Here is a 19,470-nt window from a genome sequence, read left to right on the forward strand (position 1 = left end):
TTTTGACGGTTTTTTAAAGCTTAGAATGGGCTTTCAGGTGCAGTCCATTGTTTTGCATGCGTTTTGATGCGTTTACATGCATTTTGGAGCGTTCCAGAACAGAACAAATTCGGAACAGACTGCACTGGTGTGGCCGGAGCCCAGAAATTAGGATGCATTTCAGGTGCTGACAAAAACTGTTCTGGTCCGCATCTGGTCCAGACATGGTGTGAACAAGCCCTAAAGCCAAATTACAAATAAGTGGAAGGTAAGACTGTGCTGGTTGACCTGAGGTTGAGATGAATAGTTTATGGTCACGGAGAGGAGGCCAAGATTCTAACGTGGAGAATGCCCTAACTGGATTCGTGAAAAACAGAGGGTTTTTCAGAGTGTAAGCCAAAGCTTCGGCTAATCCTTTGGCTCACTTCGGCCGCCGGAGCCCTTCAGTTCAGCTGGACCGAAGGGCTGCTGTATGGGCTATACCCAATAGCCCATACAGCCCATGTTCTGAGGTAGCAAGCCGAAGAAAAAAAAATGTAAGCAAAAGAAGAAAAAAAAAACCCGGCGTGGGGTCCCCATCCCGATCCGGATGGGGGCCACAGTCCATGAATGAGCGTAGTGGTACAGGAGCAAGAGCAGCGTTGCGGTGAGAAAAAGTAGTGCATGCAGTACTTATTTTTATGACAATGCAAGGGCCAGTATTGCAGTACTGCACGTTTCACTGCAACGCACAGCTTCCAGGAGGTGTGTTGGAATGGCATTCAAATGAATGGATTATGCACCTAGCGCACGGTACTGCACACAAGGTGCACTGTGCATTTAAAGCAACGCCATGGTGTGAATGGGCTCTAAGTATGCATATGTGTTGCTACAAAAGATTATATATTCTCTCCTGGTGTGTCTAGATATGATATATAATCACGTCATCATGCTTTCCTAGGCTGAAGTTTGTGCAGAGAAAACTTTACGCTCTCTGCCTACAAACTACATGTCTTGTAATGCATTGGGAGATCATGGTGAGAGATGTGAGAACGTGCCTCTCCTTGTGTTTTCTTACCTTGGAAATTAGTGAAATCTCACGTAACTTGTGTAACTGTGAGAGATTTGAGCAGTAATCAACGCAGTGAAGCTGCATCCATTACATTCAGTCCCACCCCTGTACGGATTGTTGATTTGTCCAGGAACATTTGGAAAACAGCTCACCAGACACCGAGAGCTAGATGCAGGTCAGTAATGGCACTATACACACATACACCATTACCCAAACTTTACATACACACATACATCACAAAACACACAACACAAACCTGCAACTGGACTTTAAAATGTATCTAACTCCAAAAACAAACGTAATATATTGCAGCTTACTGGACCTTAGATGTCGTAGCTGGCCCTGGTTTCTTTTTTCAGCTTTTTTTCATTTGGTGAAACTTTGATCACTTCCATTCCTAGGATGACAATGCTCACTCACCGTACTGTATCAGCACAGCATAAACAGGAAAGGACTACATGACTCTGCCTCTCTGCTCTTCTCCATAACAGGGGTGTGGTTCTGTAGTACTGAGAGACAGCTGAGAAAAATGTAACTGGAATGCAAGTGCAGTGATGTGGGTGTTCTTGTAGTCCATTGGCATTACCTCCCATGCATGTAACTGAAAATTTGTACCTTGGTACACTACAGGCAGAGACAGGAGGGAGAATCTGCAGAATGCAGAGCATTGCACCTGCGATCTACTGATTGCAGTTGTAATGCTTTACTGGGTTCAATGTAAAAAATAATCAATGCACATTTTTTTCTAAATGTGGAATTTCGCTTTCATTTTTCAATGTACCATACTCCACATCCTACTGGCCCAGCTCTCCCATGTTAGGTAAAGCAGTGCAGTCAAGGCCCAGCAGTGGGCGCTGTAGGGACGTGTTCAGTCTCTCCATGCAGTGCTATCTATCCCCATCCCGGAAGATTGTCACGGGTGGTATGGGAGGTCATGTGACGTCGCTTCCTGGAGTCCGGCTTCATGCTGGATGTTTATAGCAACATAAGATAGGAGGCTGCCATGTCTCTTCTCTGGTTGCTACTGGCCGTCCTGTCTATGCTGGAAGCCGGCTATGCTGATTTCTCAGGGACAGAACCACCTGACAGCAGACACAACACAGTGAGGATCTGTGCTGACAATGAGACGGAGGTGTGGGAGCTGCTGGAGAATGAGACCAAGCGGGGTACACAGGAGGAGCCCTCTAGCACCCCGCAGCCTGGCACCCCAACTCCATCACCTGCCAGCCAGACCCCTGTAATTGTCAGAGAGCCCAAATCGTTCGATCAAGTTCAGGCTCGCTCCGTCCCTGTGCTGGTGACCAGCGGTAAGTTTCCTATTGGGTTGAATTGGACTCCTGTTCTGCAGTACCTGTGCGGGTTAGGGTGGCATGACAATGGAGGATTGAAGCAGGTAGATGTATCTGGAAACAGGATCACCATACACGTTACAATCTGACCATACAATCAACTTTTACCAAAGCTATGTATTATAGGGCCTCCCTAAACTAACCAATCATTGTGTATCCAATCAGGCAGACCATTGCACTACAGAGTTATTGGTAGAGCTGAATGAGATTGTAATGTGCGTGGTGAGCTGTATACAGAGAGTTACTGGTCCATATATATTGTGCCCCTGTGTAGGTCTGCCCCTCTGTACCAGGGCAATTCAGACCCAATAAGCAGTGGAAAAAATACATAAAGCAAAACTTTATAACCCTTGCAGTGGGTCTACCCCCGCACACCAAGGGTGAAGTGTTTGTTTTTGTCTAGGGTGCAAAATACCAATGTTATACCCACCTGAACGTCACAGTCAGATGGCTGTGACTGCGCTCCATCCAGCCTCTCTCCCCCTCCACTGCAGCGAGGGTATGTCGCTCGGCGTCCTCACATCCTATACACTGTGTATAGAACATGATGACTCACAAGATCTTAGACCGCTGCAGCGGAGGGAGAAAGAGGCTCCAGGGACTGAAGAGCAAGCCAGCAGTTTCCTACCTAGACCTTAATGAGGGTAGCCCCACTGCAAGGGTTAATAAAAGTTTTCCCCCGGACTTCTTCTATAAGCTATGGTTCTTGTCCCTGCATGCAACAATCAATAGGCAGCTTTTATGACATGGAAATATTAAAGAATACCCAGGTTTTATAGTCAGGATTTTAAAGCATTATTAAACTCTACAATTGTAATATAAATGACAGAAGCTGATCTCCATACTTACCTTGTTCGCTGCTCCTTTATCGTCAGAAGGCTTCCTTTCTTTCTAAATGTTCCGGCCAAAGATCTTTTCTGCAGTTTTTATCTTCTCAGGTGGTTTCATTGCCTTGCATTGCCCTACGTTGGATGTGCGTTGGTTTGCTGCAAACAGAGTTTGCCTGAGCTAAACCTGTCAGTGATGAACCCCCCTCACGGCCCAATCAGCTGTGGCCAGGGCATTCCCAGCTTCGCAGTTACACATAACCAAGGGGCGGGAATGCCCTAGCCACAGCTGATTGAGCTGGAAGGGGGATGTCTCACTTGGGGGAACTCCCTTTACGCCAATGCACATCACCAGTCCTATGGAGCCACCCTTTTGTGCACACTGTGGGGATTGACTTCAAGACGATGCTGCCTGCGTCAACATGCACAGACAGCCAAAGATGACTGGTGGGGGTGTGCATGCCCAGTAGAACTTGGAATTATTGGGACATTCTGTGTAGGTTTGAGTGCTCCCTCCCTGACCAGAAGTTGGGGAAAGCAGCGCAAAGCAAGCTGGAGGCCAGCAGCTCTTTTAATCTCAGGAAGTGTTTCATACTTTTTACAAATAAAACATTACATTTAATCTTCTATATTGAACTGGCCGATTAAAAATGTAACTATGATAAGAGCTGGGGTGCTCCGGGCAAAAGTGGTATTAACCCTTGCAGTGGGGCTACCCCCATTCACTGCACATTGAGGGCTTATTCACACTATGTTCGAATCATGTCCAGAACAGTTTGTTCCTGGACCAGAAAAAGCATCCCAATGTATCCCTATGGTATTTCTGGGCTCTGTTCACACCAGAGCAGTCCGTTCCGGTCCAGACCCCCAAAAAATACTGCTCGTCTCATTTTCTGTCGTCTCGAATGTACTGGAACACATGGAAACATATAAAAAAATTCATTCAAATGAACTGGAACACGTTGTGCTGCACCTGTAAGCCCATTTAAGCTAAAAACAAAGTGGTAAAATGCAGCAAAACGCATTGCACTGCTTTTGCAGATCTGCTCCAGATCTGGTCTAAACATGGTGTGAACATAGCCTGAGTGACTGCAGTTGCAATGTTTCTTATATAGCATTAGCAGTTCACTTCTTGTAAAAAATTAGCCTGTAATAGGATTTAGGCTAGGTGCATACTTTGGCGATCCCGGGACGTATGTGCCACCCGGTCCCATTGATTATCAATGGGAGTTACATCCGCGTGGTAATCGATGGAATAAGGTACCTTTTTTTGCCACATATTTTTTTCAGCAGCGAGTGTCCGCGATTGCACAGGCAGAATCACGGCGGGAAACTACGCAATCTGCCTGGCGCGATCAAAGGTACTGTGCACGATTGCCGCGCGGTCACATATTGCCCAAGTGTGAACCTGGCCTCAGCATTTCAAGAGTTACATGGTGCTACTGGTAAATAGCCGGCACTTTCCATTTCTGATTTCTGGGCAACGGGAGCGGGGACAGTCAAGTCAAACATGACTCTATGTATTTATCAAGGTACATGTGTTTATATGGCTGTTTAATGCTCATAGAGTACCTCTGGGTTGAATGTCCACTTTAATGGGTAAAGGGACTGTAGTACGGTAATGTCCACTTGTTCTTGGTGCAACCAAGTGATGTGCAGCAGTTATCCACCTATGAATCTAATCACACATTATTATTCTTAGTTTCCAACCTGTGTGTTTGTGATCTGCTGGAAGCCCAGTGTGATGTCAACTGCTGTTGTGATCCTGACTGCACTGCTGCTGATTTCAGTGTCTTCTCTGGATGTTCAGTTTCTGCCGTCACGTAAGTATTTTCCATCTATATATGAAGATATGGTGTATCACTGTAAATGTCTTTGCAGTTTTCTAAGGCTTGAAGATACCTTAAACTTTGTCATTCAGAATTGTGGAATGCTGAGTATGACTTTTGGGAGTCTCTCTGCTAGGAACCCCCACCAATTAGGGGACAGGAAGAAGGGCCTAGTGCAGCGGTTCTCAACCTGTGGGTCGCGACCCCGTCGGGGGTCGAACGACAATTTGCCAGGGGTCGCTGGGAGTCTACTTTCCCTGAGATCGTTTTTTTTTTTTTTTTTTTTCTTCTTAATTCTGACATCGGCTGCCGCCATAAGTAAGAAAAAAAAAATCACAATTGGAATGCATAGCTAGATTCCTATTGGCTATTTCACTTTGCAATAGCCAATAGCAAACTAGCTATTGCACCCGCCCACTGCTGCTGTCAATGCTGGTTTTCTAGCGTGCTCCTTAGACAAAAGACGTGCGACGGTACAGTAGAAACGGTCGCACGTCTTCGTTCACACTGCTCGATTCCCGTACGAGAATCGAGCAGTGTATGGGCACCTTAAGTCTGAGCTCAGGCCGGTTTTATACTTCATGGGAAATAGATGATTGTTGGTTGTCATGGTGAACCTCTTGCTCCAATACTTTGACTTATTAAAGCAGATCTCCAGGCACAAAAACATTAAATGTCTTCATTAATAGTCACAAAGGATTTGTGCACCAAATGCCTTTGTGAACCCAAATAGCACCTTGTAAAAGTAACAATGCCATCATTAATGTGCTGTAAACAACCTGAGCATGGAAAATTGGGAGAGTTGTCCCTAGATGCAGCGCTACCACAAGGGTGGGGGTGTCTGGGTGTGGTTAGGAATGATGGGTGTGCTGCTTCTTATAGATGCGGACCGGGGTGTCCGCCGTTTGCCAAGGGGATCACGGAAAAGGGGGAGTACAGAAGCGCTACTACCATATATAAACTGAATAGAGATGGCCAACTTACCAATGGATGGATGGTGGAGCGTAATCAGTGGCGAGGGGTCGAAGGGTGTAGGTCCATGAATGGTGAGGGTGGTGAGCACTCAGGGGGATATGTGACAACGAGCGGTGTGTCTGCAGAACGGAGCGGGTGAGGACGGGAAGTGGCGGAGGTAAGAGCTGGGTCTGGTGTGGCAAAAAACAGAGCGGCTACACGTTTCGAAGAGCTTGTCTTCTTTCTCAAGCCGGGTAGTCCACACCAGACCCAGCTCTTACCTCCGCCACTTCCCGTCCTCACCCGCTCCATTCTGCAGACACACCGCTCGTTGTCACCGGGCTCCCCGCTCGTGCCCTCGAGCGTTGGAGTCTCACCACTTGGACCGGCCCTCCTGGCCACATACCCCATCGACAGGTCACCACCTCCATTACCATCCCTTATCTTCCTGAAACACCCGCCGCTTGTCAGCAAGTGCCACATTCCACACCCCCGATCCATTCGGCGTCCCGCCTTGAATAGATTGAAGTCTCCCAGCCGTCGGCTCAGACAGCCTGTCATCCAGCATCACCCTTTACAACTGTAACAGCACCCATCATTACTCTCTTCACTGTGCCTGCAATAACCAGCGCCCCCCCCTTCCTGCAACACATACCCAGGCTAGCATTTACACTGTGCCCCCCTCAGCCGCCACAGCAGAGACCCACATACCTCCTAATTGCTCACATATCCCCCTGAGTGCTCACCACCCTCACCATTCATGGACCTACACCCTTCGACCCCTCGCCGCTGATTACGCTCCACCATCCATCCATTGGTAAGTTGGCCATCTCTATTCAGTTTATATATGGTAGTAGCGCTTCTGTACTCCCCCTTTTCCTTAAACAACCTGAGCATAGCTGTGGGAGGGACCCAGCAGGCTCCACCCACTACAGGCTGCCTGCAGAAAAATACAGAAAGGGGTAAAGACAAGACCAGTCTCCCTGTACAAGGAAAGAGCAGTAGTGACTGGTCTTTATTACAAGAAGCTGCTGCACAGAGGCAAAATTTCACCCCGGATTACTTCACAGATCTGGAAGAAATACACAAAACGCATCAAGATTCAAGTAAGATTATACATGCTTCTTATTTTTATACAGTATTTGCTTTTTTTGCAGTTCATCTTTAATTCAGAAGAAGTATACAGATAAAGACATCCGACTACTGATATTCATATTTGTCCTGAGTCAGTGGTTCAGGAAATATTATTGTGTCAGTAAACCAAGCCAAAATATTTCACAGTTGTCTATGACCCCACTTGGGAGATTTCACATCACCGCCTGTTCCTGTGGCAGCAAGACAAGACATTAGAGGAATGGCTCTCATTCGGACAGTAATAATAACCTGACAGAAGTTCTAAACCCCTTTTACTGATAACAGAAAATGTTTTGTTAGAATCTGTATCTGCACTGTAGAGATTTCCCATCACTTCCTGCACCAGAATCTACACAATGTGAAGGTAGATTGGAAAATGGACAGATGTTCTATCCCTTCCTAACTCTGTAAAAAAATACATTTTGGCTGCCGTTGGGCTTTCAATAGACTAATAACAGCAGCCAAATGTAAATGTCTCATATACTCTTTATTTATTCATGTAAAAATTAGTAAAGTTATTTTTAATCAGTGACCTGTGTAATCACTGTATATCTTCCTTCATTGTCTAATCACCAGATCAATGTGGGGATTGGTGTTCCACCCAAAATCTGCAGCTCTGTCTCTGTCATTTCACATTCTGGAACAACATTGGGGAGATGAAGAAAGAGCATACATGGTCGAGGCATACACATGATACATGTTGGGGTGCAGGATTGGGACTGCAGTTGTAAATAATAGCAGGCTTAGCACTTGCCCTACTCTATAGGGCTGATTGTGTAACATCAAGGAGTCTAATATCAGTAAAGCTTGAACTTTGAGAAAATAAGATTGAAAAGGCATGCACTGGTTATTATGAATCATCAAAGCTTTTATTTATTTTTTTCTATTGGAGTGCTATAGGCATCTACTCTGAGTTATTATGCACTGGTTATTATGAATCATCAAAGCTTTTATTTATTTTTTTCTATTGGAGTGCTATAGGCATCTACTCTGAGTCTATCCATTGTCAAAAACTTCTATTTGGTCAATTAAAATCTTATTATATATCTATGTGTTTCTATTATTTTATACCCTGCATTCTGAAAATATTGCAAATGAAAAATATTTTAGCCCTTTTATACCATTTATTTCAATATAATTGTTGGAATTTATAGAGGTGATATGCCAAGGATGCAGTAGTATTGCATGGTGCTTTGCTGCTTCTATTGGGGAGTAGCATTTTTTTTTACAGTGTTTTTCACGAAAGGGTGAAGAGTTTGGAGAAGGCAGAAGTGAACAATCTAGGACAACATAGCTGAACCGAATTGCAGAATTTTTCCAAATCAGCTATGTTGTCCTAGATTGTTCACTTATCCTACCTTCTCCAAACTCTTCACCCTTATAATTGATCATGCGGAATTCTCCTGCATTCTATTCTAGAACCACTAGGTGTCGCTGATCTACATTTTCGGTACAGTATGTGTTTGTATATACAAATGCTTTCGCACTACTACAGTGTAACTCCGTTCATTCTCTAATCACCAGATCAATGTAGCGATTGGTGTTCGACCCAAAATCTGCAGCTCTGTCTCTGTCATTTCACATTCTGGAACAACATTGGGGAGATGAAGAAAGAGCATACATGGTCGAGGCATAGACATGATACATGTTGGCGTGCAGGATTGGGACTGCAGTTGTAAATAATAGCAGGCTTCGCACTTGCCCTACTCTATAGAGCTGATTGTGTAATATCAAGGAGTCTAATATCAGTAAAGCTTGAATGTTGAGAAAATAAGATTGAAAAGGCATGCACTGGTTATTATGAATCATCAAAGCTCTTTTTTTTACATTTTTTTTTATTGGAGTAGAATTGTGCTATAGGCATCTACTCTGAGCAGGGCTGGATTTCCCACAAGGCCACCGAAGCCCAGCCTGGGGGCGGCAGGGAGTAGAGGGACCGCAGGGATGTGGAATTCCTATCGCCCGCTGCCCGGGACATGCAGTTCCAGCGCCAAGCGGGTAGTTGTTTTTTTCTACATTTAGCAGAGCTAAATGTAGAGGGGGAGCAGGCACTTGTTTTGTACAAGCGATCCCGGCGATGCTGAGATCACTTGTAATTAGCCTGCTCATCAGTCCTCTCCCCGCCGTGGTTTTCGGGGTCCCCCACTCTTCTGTGGGACCTGGGACCATGGCAAGGTAGTTCAGGTTGAAGAGCGGGCAGCAGAGCATATAAACACTACGCTCGCAGCCTTCCCATCTCAGCTGTCACAGGAGTTGCGGCACAGTACCGTGCTCAAACTCCTGTATTGGAGGTGACAGGTTCAACAACTTTCAGGCTTGTTAGCTCCTGTGTGATAGCAATAAAGTTAAGTCAAAATTTAGTTTTTTAATAAAAAGTACAAAACAATAAAATAAAGATAAGTTAAATAAAAAAGTGGTAAAAAAGTAAGAAAAAATTAAAATCAACCCTGCCACCCCTGCTATCTAGTTGTCATTCTCCATTGGGGAGGTGGGGGGTTGGCAGGGAGAGGCAGCGCATTGAGGAACCTGGTCTTGGGGCAATAGAGAGAGTAAATCCAACTCGAATTTGTTCAACTAGAATTTTGTTATATATTTATGTATTATATATATTATTTGCATTTTAAAAATATTACCAATGAAAAGGATTTTAGACCTTTTATACCATTTCTTTAAATATAATATGTTGTCATTTATAGAGTTGATATGCCAAGGATGCAGTAGGATTGCATGGTGTGTTGTTGCTTCTATTGGGGAGTGGCATTTTTTTGTTTTTTTGTTATTTACAAAAGGGTGAAGAGTTTGGAGAAGGTAGGATAAGTGAACAATCTAGGACAACATAGCTGATTTGGAAAAATTCTGCAATTCGGTTCAGCTATGTTGTCTCAGATTGTTCACTTCTGCTGCCTTCTCCAAACTTCACCCTTTTGTAAATAGACCTGATAATTGATCGAGCCGAATTCTCCTGCATTCTATTCCAGAACCACCAGGTGGCGCTGATCTACAATTTTGCAGTTGCTCAAATCTGTGCAAATGCTTATCACTTGACATGGGAGGATTGTAGGCAGTCAGCATCTAATGTGATCATGTTGGTGCAGACAATGTAAATGTGATGGCTTCTCTGTGCCAGGATTATTTAAAGGGTTGTGGGGAGGGGGAGCTGGTACCTTGCCTAGCCCCTGTTCTGCCTTAATTTGACTCTCTGTGATGGTAACCATTGTCATCAAGGGCTTGTTCACACCAGTAGCTGTGCTCAACTGCATGGCTGCTGGTGTGTGTGTGCCTGAACAGTGCCGATGTGCTCCGTTGAGATGCATCGCACTCTTTTTTTTTTTTTGGGAAGAAATGTATTGACTTATCACAAGTGCTAAGTTCTATGGGCTCACTGCTGTGTGATGTGGCTGTACCACGTCTCATTGCGGTGCGCTTAAAAAAAAAAAAAAAGTACTACATACATTTTTTGAACGCACACCACTGGAACACGGTGGTGTGAACCGAGCCCACCAATGACGAGGCAAATTTAACTTGTCCAGCACAGCCCAAACGCATATGGTGTGAATGGGCTCTATGACAGAAAATGTTGGAAGTCCAAAATTTTACAGTTCTTATTGTAACAGGAGGTAAACTGAAAACTTCCAATAGGGACTTCTGCCCTGGTGACAACAATCTAAAGGGAGATCAGTTTAGAGGTTTCCTCTCACTTCCTATTAGGAGGGAAGGTTAAGGGGAAAATGTCCCCAATGAAATTGAAAAAACTTGGCAGGGTTCTAAGCATTTCCTACTCTGTCCAAAGATAAAACAAATGATTTGGCTTTATATATACTTTCAAATCTAATACCAGTTATGTAACTGCAAGTTTCTTACTCATTAAAATTCTCTCTACTTTTCTCTTTACAGAGGTGATACACGGTTGTGCTCGCAGGAAGCTGTTCTCTACTCCATCAATTCTTCTACAACTGTCCCTCAAAGGGTAACAGAAACGGTGCAAGTGGTTAACCTGAATGTCTTCTGTATTCAAACAACCAACTGTGAGTACCTCCGAATTTACATGTACACTAAAAAAGGGAAACTAGCTATTTTGCTAATCGGTTTCAGCTTTACATGACTGATTTGTCTCTTATTATAAACTGACTGCATGGGTTATATATGTGCATGTTGATTATGTGATGAGATAATCTAACATTGCACTGTCAAATTTTTCTATGCTCATCATCTTGAATAGGCATGTTTATAGTATGTCACCCGTCACAGACTGTGAGCACGTAAAAGCGGATGGTTCTTCGAAGATCATTGTTTAATCTCTATTTCGCTAATCACTGTTATTAGGCTAATATATTGCAGAACAAATACAGAATTTGGAAGTTAATATTACTATAGATTAATTATGGAGTAAAATTTCTACGTCTCTGATCACTATTACGCTAATGTATTAGAGAACAAATACAGAATTTGGAAGTTGATATTACTATAGATTTATTATGGCGTAAAATTTCTACTTCTCTGATCACTATCACGCTAATGTATTAGAGAACAAATACAGAATTTGGAAGTTAATATTACTATAGATTTATTATGGAGTAAAATGATTACAACAAATTTAGCTCCACATTCAAACTAAATATTTATTTTGTGCCGGCATTTTTTATCTATTATAATGATTGCAACACCAATCCCTCTTGCTGTCTGGAAGAGGGGTTGAAAAGTCCTGGCTTTTTGTGTGGAAATGAAGCCGATTTTGGAGAGTTGGCTGCATGCTGGTTGCCGGACTGGTGATCTGAATACAGGCAGCTCTGCTATAAGTGACATCAGTTCCCTGGAAGCAGCATCAGGCCTACTCTCCTGAATACACTGAAAAGGATAAGGTGGCAATAGAGAAACCTATCCACTAAGCACTTTGTATGGCAAGGCTCTGGTCCTAGAGTTCAGAGCTAGCTCCATAGCCTGGAGCTACTTTTGGGCTGCTCAGATTTTTTAAAAATGAGCTCTGAGTTAGAGATGAGATGCTGAAGTCAAGCCATAGGAAATATGCCACTTCCCTTTTCACTGCTCTATCACATGACTGTCATACATTTAAAATAACATTGGTCAATATGTAATTAAGTCAGAACCATGACTCAACAGTGGAATAAAGTATTATTTTAATGTACTTTTGGATCTATTTTTGCTTATGCTTGTTGCATGTGATTATCTTGTGGAGCCTCTTGTGCAATGCCTTCACTAGAACATGCTGCATTTGAACTCTTTTTTTTTTTCTTTTTGTTTGACAGTTTAAAAAAAAAAAATGTATTTTCACATTTGAGCTCCATTTTCATGTATGCAATTCCTGAAGGTAGATATTTTTTTTCAAAATGTAGCATCTGTCCCATAGCTTTTAAATCTAGAAGAATATGCATTAAAGTGTATCTAATCTTGATTTACTATGCCTACTGCTTTTTTATATTTTTTGTTAATAAAGACATATTAATTTAAAAAAGTGTATCTAAATCCAAAAACAAAAATGAAATCTATTGTAGTTTACTAGTCCTTAGGTGTGGTGGCAGCATTCGTTTTCATTTTTTACACTTTCTGGAAGGACAGAAAACCAGTATCCTTATAAACTACCTGTGTGCTAAACTCAAGTCTCAAACAATATTATCAGCTTTTTCAAGGTATCTTCTGTGAGCTATTGACCCCTCCTCTTTATGTAATTCAGTTGAGAAGAGAGGGATGTGTTTGCAGTCCAAATCAGGAGAGCAGTCTAGGGTGACAACGCTGCTCCTACGTAAATATAGTATGGTGAGTGAGCATTGTCACTCTAGGGCAGGAAATGTGTTATTAGCTGGACCCCCAGGTGAAAAAGCCTTACAGAGGAAAACGAATACAGCCATCACATCGTAGGTTTGGTGAGCTGCAATATGTGACATCTTTGTTTTTGGGTTTAGATACACTTTGAGAGCGAATTCCATTCCTGTATATAGGGTCTTATAGGAAATAGATTGCTGACATGTAAAATATGTGCTACATATCACCAGAATTGCAATACCTTGAGGTACTACCATATTTTAAAATGTGAAGGACTCTGATCTCATCCTTTCCTCATGTCACTAAAAAATGTGTTTAATGACTCAAGCCTTTGGCAATTTTTGGTTTTCTCCTTAATTTTACTTTTTTTATGAACAAACCTGGGGAGTACCTGTCTTTTAATATGCGCATTTTACTATGCAGCCTGCCTTTAAAGGGTTATTAAACTCTCACGTGTTTTTTGCATATATCTATTGCTAGCAAGCAGTAGATATATGCAAAAACATTTTTTTTACAACTTTTCAAAATGGCTAAAACTTACCTGTGTCTCCGCCGCGCGCTCCCGTTCAAGATTTGAACATTCTCGGGCGGCTGCAAAGGATCTTGGGGCGGGCGTATGTGCAATTCAGATCTTCAGCCGAGAGACGAAGAGAGACACAAGGTACGTAAATACAGCAGTGTGCTGCCGCACAGACTCCGTGGGACAGGAAGTGCCAGTTAAGAGAGATCAGTCAGCGCTGGCAGTACTGCTGAAAATTACATTAAATAATTATCCTTTAATGTCACTTTATGAGATGTAATTATTGTCATTGTTTTAATAATGGTCACCATTAAGGTTGCTTTGAATGTTCCTTATTCATGGGTGTGGTACACTTCTCCTTTTTCACTTGAGAACTGTAATTTTGCTCTTGTCTCCAGCATGTCTCTTCTGTAAGTGGTATTCCGTGGAGTAAACTGAAAATTACCATCATCGATAGGGAATTGTTGTTGATGTTATTCACAATCCCGTATTAGGCCTGAACTTTTCTTAAAGTAAAACCCCAGGAATAGGGCCTTTTTTTTTTCCGGGTGAGAAAGCCATAGTTACCTCTCATCCCATGGCAGTATCTCCACTCTCTCCTTTTACTATCACTATTTTTACTTACATTGCATAGCATAGCTCCAGCTGTATTGCCGCCACTTTGGATATGGAAGCTGCCGCCCCCATGCATGGAAGGGCTAGTGTTGTTCATACATGCCCCTCTCCCCTTGGTCATGGCATGTATGGTATTGTGTGAAAGACCCAGAGGAGAGAGGGGCATATAAATGACACTAGTCCTTCCATGTATGAGAGCCGCAGTTCTCATATCCTCAGTGGCTGGAAGTACATCGAGAGCTGTACTTAATATATATATCACAATCATAAAGGACATGGCAGCAATCTGGCCATGGGATACACCTGAAGAGAGCTAGCTAGTTTACGTACCTAAAACAAAAAAGCCTATGCCTGGAGTTCTGCTTTAACCTTGCATGTTCTAGATTAGATTCCCTCAGGAAAAACACAACTTCTCCTTTTCTGTAATCTTTTTTTGTAGTGTCTTATTTATTTTGTAAAGTACCATGACCAAGTAGAAAGTAAAGATAATTCCATGGCTTTAAAATCTTAATCTTTGTAAATAAATCATGTTTGCATTGATGACACCGGTGATGTGGAACCTTTTTATATTTTTGTTTTTACATAAACAAGACTGTCTTCCACACCTACATTTTCATAACACAATAAATAATATTTACCTACGATTTCATTCTAAGCCTGGATGCGATTCCCATGGTCTCGCAAAGTAAATATTGCATTAGAACTTTTTGAAATACATCTCTATATTTTGTTGACTTTTCAGTAGTATACAAAAATGTGGTGATTTTTGTCATTTTTAAAAAAAACTTCTTCTTTTTTTTTTTATACACCTAACTGTTATGCTATTACTTAGGTCATACAGGGCTAGCATACAAGCGAACCCTTGTGTGTAACAGCCATCACCAGATGTAAGAAATCGGCACCAAGATGCTGCAGCAGCCATGATCTTGGTATCAATTTTACAGCCGGCAATTGCTGTCACATACAACAGAAATTGACAATTAAGCGTATATGTTAACTATGTTTATTTGTTATATTTGATTAGTATGAATGTCTGTTTTTCCTTCATATAGACCAGCCAGCATTGTCGTATATAACTCCAGATGAACCAACAGAGGCAAGCTTTGACAGTTTACTCAGAGAGTTTGGTGGAAACCAGTTTAACACTAATACTGTACTTAATACTGTCGTTTCTACTGAAGCCCGAAACCGATCCCGATATGAGGTAAGTTTTTTTGTCTCAGCCTGATAGACTGTGGCTGTTTCAGGGACTGCAAAGTGAGAATGCAAACCTAAATCAGATCAATATTTAGAGTGTCCACCCTTTTCCTTTTAAACGGCATCAATTTGCCAAAGGTTAAATCTGGGGAACTTAAAACTCTACCCTATTCCCCAGACTGCAAGAGTTAAATGCTCTGTTTTGTATCAGGTACCAAGAAAAGGGATTTTTACTTCACCTATCCTTCACTATCCTGGCAGCCTGAGATTACCTCTTCTCTCTGTGGGGAAAACCCCACTACACAAGGGTAGTTTTTTTTTTTCTTCCAGTTTCCCCGAAGTTAAGCTTTAAGAAGCGCTGCAGGTAGGTTGTTTCAAACATCTAGGACTAGCTACAGTTCTTTGGTGGATTTAGGTCCAGGGATGTCCAAACTCCGGCCCTCCAGCTGTGGTGAAACTCCAAATCCCATGAAGCATCTCTCTCCGGCAGTCATGTCTGTGGCTGTGAGAATCTTGCAAAGCCTCATGGGATTCGTAGTTCCACCACAGCTGGAGGGCCGCAGTTTGGAAATCCCTGATTTAGGCTGTCTTGGTTGCTTTGGTCTGTTCATGTAACCCCAGAGAGACTCCATGGTTTTGAGAGTTGGGTTCTATGGGAGCCCACACCATCTCTTCCAGGATTCCTTGTTCTTCTTTTCACTGAAGATAGTTCACTATGACTTTGGGAATAATTTTTGGGACCGGTCGGACCTCCCCCTAATGGTACTGAATGATGAATAAGTATCTGCCTATACTTTTCCTTATTAATGAGACCATTATTTCTAAACCCAACCCATGTGGAGAAATACAGCACCAAATCTTTAAGAGACCTCCACCATGCCTCAATGTTGTCTGCACTCACTCATACAAGTCTGAAGGCCTTCAGCGAACAAACTGCCTTCTGATACAGCCCAAAACTTTAAATGTGGAATTATCCGTCCAGAGCACCTGCTGCCATTTTCTGCTTACCAGGTCTTGCGTTTTTATGCACAAGAGTTTTGCTTGGCCTTGTTTCCATGCTGGAAGTGTGGCTAAAGAGTCTTCCATGAAGACCACATTTGACCAGACCAGACTAGGTGTACTGGGGTCCCACTGGTTTCTGTCAAGTTTCAGCTGATGGTGCTACTGAACATCTTCTATTTGCCAAGGGAAGTCAGCAAGAGGGGCCTTTTCATCTACTGCACTAAGTGTTCTTGGTGAACCACTGCTTTTTCAGTCCTCAACATTGCCTGTTTCTTTGCTTGTGTAGCAGAGCTTGGAAAGCACGCCTGGAAACGCCAGTCCATAAACGTTCTGCCTGTGGGAGACCTTTGTGATGCAGTAAGATCTCCCTGTGTCTTTTTGCTGTGCTAAGTCTTGCCATTGCGTCATTATTTTATTCCTATTTTTTACATTGAACCGTCTAAAGCTGGCCATACACCTTACAATTATCTGCAGATTTTTTGTGGTCAAATGGAAAAGGTGCAACAGATTCCTCCATCTACACTTACCTGTGTGGATGGAGTAATCTCCACCTGGGCCAATCTGTTGCACTTTTTTTCCATCTGACCACAAAAAATCTGCAGATAATTGTAAGGTGTATGGCCAGCTTTACAATCTCAGCTTGTTAGTAAAGCGTTGTTTTTCCTCATCCAGTTTCATTTTACACAGCTGATTCTGTTTGATTTAAGATAGTATGTTAAGTTCCATATTGCCATTAAACCTACATGTTATCTTGTTGATCATTATCACCTGTCTGGTATAGTTTTTTAATTATGCATTGGACCATATGCCTCCAAAATCCAACTGTGTGCATGTGTACCTGGAAGAGTTGATGCTCCTTGAAACACATAGGATGAATACCTCACATATTGATTTGATTTCTGTTTATGCAATTTGTAGGTTAACTGATGAATATAAACTTTTTTGTTGTTGTTGTTGTTGTTAAAGCATCCTTGCTTTGCAGCATTATCATTATTTGTTAAAGTATCCTCACTTTACAGCTTTTTTTTTTTTTTATGAGTGCCTTTGCACAGTATTTTTATATACAATCGCACTGTGTGTAAATAAAGCCATGTAAATGTTACCCATGGCCTAATTGCAGTAAGAAATTGTCAACCCTTGTACTATTCCATTTAATATGGGCTATAATATACTTTTCCTTATTCTGCAGCAGCCCAGAGTGCTTTTATTTTTGCCTATAGTGAGGAAAATAATGATTTGATCCCCTGCAGATTTTTTAAGTTTGCCCACTTACAAAGAAATGAAACGTCTATAATTTTTATCATAGGGGTATTTTAAATGATAGAGACAGAATATGAACCAAAAATCCAGAAAAAAACACATGATACAAATGTTAGAAATTGAGTTGCAGTTCACTGAGTAAAATAAGTATTTGATCTCCAAGCAAAACATGACTTAGTACTTGGGGGAGAAACCCTTGTTGGCAAGCACAGAGGTAAGACGTTTCTTGTAGTTGGTTACCAGGTTTGCACACATCTCAGGAGGGAATTTTGGTCCACTCTTCTTTACAGATCTTCTCTAAATCCTTAAGGTTTCTTGGCTGTCGCTTGTCAACTCAAAGTTTCAGCTCCCTCCATACATTTTCTATGGGATTAAGGTCTGGAGACTGGCTAGGTTACTCCATGACCTTAATGTGCTTCTTCTTGAGCCACTGCTTTGTTGTCTTGGCGGTATGTTTTGGGTAATTGTCATGCTGAAAGACCCATCCACGACCCATCTTCAGTGTTCTGGCTGAGGGAAGGAGGTTCTCATCCAAGATTTTACAATACATGGCCACGTCCATTGGCCCCTCAATGCGGCAAAGTGGGCCTGTACCTTTAGCAGAGAAACAGCCCCAAAGCATAATGTTTCCACCTCCATGCTTGGCTGTAGGGTTTGTTTTCTTAGGGTCATAGTCAGCATTTTTCTTCCTCCAAACGTGGTCAGTCGAGTTAATGCCAAGGAGCTCAATTTTGGTCTCATCTGACTGCAGCACTTTCTCCCAATCCTTCTCTGAATCATTTAGATGTTCATTGGAAAACTTCAGACGTGCCTCTACATGTGTCTTCTTGAGGAGAGGGACCTTACGGGTGCTGCAGGATCTCAATCTATGGCGGCGTATTGTGTTACCAATGGTTTGTTTGGTGACTGTGGTCCCAACTGCCTTGAGATAATTCACAAGCTCCTCCCATGTAGTTCTGGGCTGATCCCTCACTTTTCTCATAATCCTTACCCCATGAGGCAAAATCTTGCATGGAGTCCTAGACTGAGGGCGATTGATGGTTATTTTGTATTCCTTACATTTGCGAATAATTGCTCCCAACAGTTGTTTCCTTACAACCTGTCCATCTATCTCCCACACTGACTGCCTTTTAGGCTTTCCCTTTTAAGACTCATCTCTTCAGGGAAGCCTATCCCACCTCCCCCTAACCACTGAACCATAGGGCAACAGCACGGGCAGGAGACTGCGCGATCCGCCCGGCTTGATTGGGACGGTTCACGCCTTAGCGACTCCTGACCGCGCAGAATCGTGCACGATTGCCGTGCGGTGAGGCGTTTGCGAGATGTGAACCTAGCCAACATGTTGCCCTCAGACTGAGAGAAGACAGACAATGGGGCAAATCATTGTCCCTCAGCCGTAAAAGTTTGAGTGGCTGTTCAGTTTGTTACAGTTGCCCAGTCATGACTGGTTCTCTTTTTAAACAATCTGATAACCCCATGTGCTTGATATAATAATGTTTTCATTCTTATGAGTTAAGTAGTGTAATATGTACAAGGATTCAAATATAAACTTTGTACCACCACATATTATATACACAATAAGGGTGCCGTTCTATTTATAACAATGTGTTGTGAATCAAACACATTAGACCAAAGTGTTCCTCTTTTTGAGTACATGTAAACACAAGTGCATTGAATCGGCACTGTTATTCCGATGAGCCATTTTATTGTAAGAATGTTTGTGAATAGCTTATAAAGAGCTGGATAAATACCCTCATATCTGAGTAAAACAGAACTGTGATTCCCACAACAGGCATCACTGTTAAACCAATCATAATTATATTGAAATCTCTGATAATCCACAGAGCAACATTCTTTCAGACAGGAACTACTATGTGAATGTACCTTGGGTAACGGCAGACAGAATAGAGATCATACAGAATAAACATTTGAGGATGGCCACAGAAAGGACCATTGCTCTAACAGGTTATAGCAG

General features: G+C 42.4%; 1 protein-coding gene across 1 annotated transcript in view; it reads left to right on the forward strand.

The window, feature by feature from the left end:
- Window positions 1–1,991: 1,991 nt before the first annotated feature.
- Window positions 1,992–19,470, forward strand: part of TCTN1 (tectonic family member 1) — a 51,283-nt gene continuing 33,804 nt past the window's right edge. The window contains exons 1-4 of the mRNA XM_018558304.1: window positions 1,992–2,337; window positions 4,909–5,029; window positions 11,018–11,148; window positions 15,089–15,240. Of these exons, the coding sequence (XP_018413806.1) occupies window positions 2,034–2,337; window positions 4,909–5,029; window positions 11,018–11,148; window positions 15,089–15,240 (708 nt within the window). The 5' untranslated portion in view covers window positions 1,992–2,033. The remainder of the gene's footprint in view (window positions 2,338–4,908; window positions 5,030–11,017; window positions 11,149–15,088; window positions 15,241–19,470) is intronic.

This window comes from Nanorana parkeri, unplaced genomic scaffold (genome assembly GCF_000935625.1).
Source record: "Nanorana parkeri isolate BGI_ZX_2015 unplaced genomic scaffold, ASM93562v1 scaffold331, whole genome shotgun sequence".
Classification (NCBI taxonomy): Eukaryota; Metazoa; Chordata; class Amphibia; order Anura; family Dicroglossidae; genus Nanorana; species Nanorana parkeri.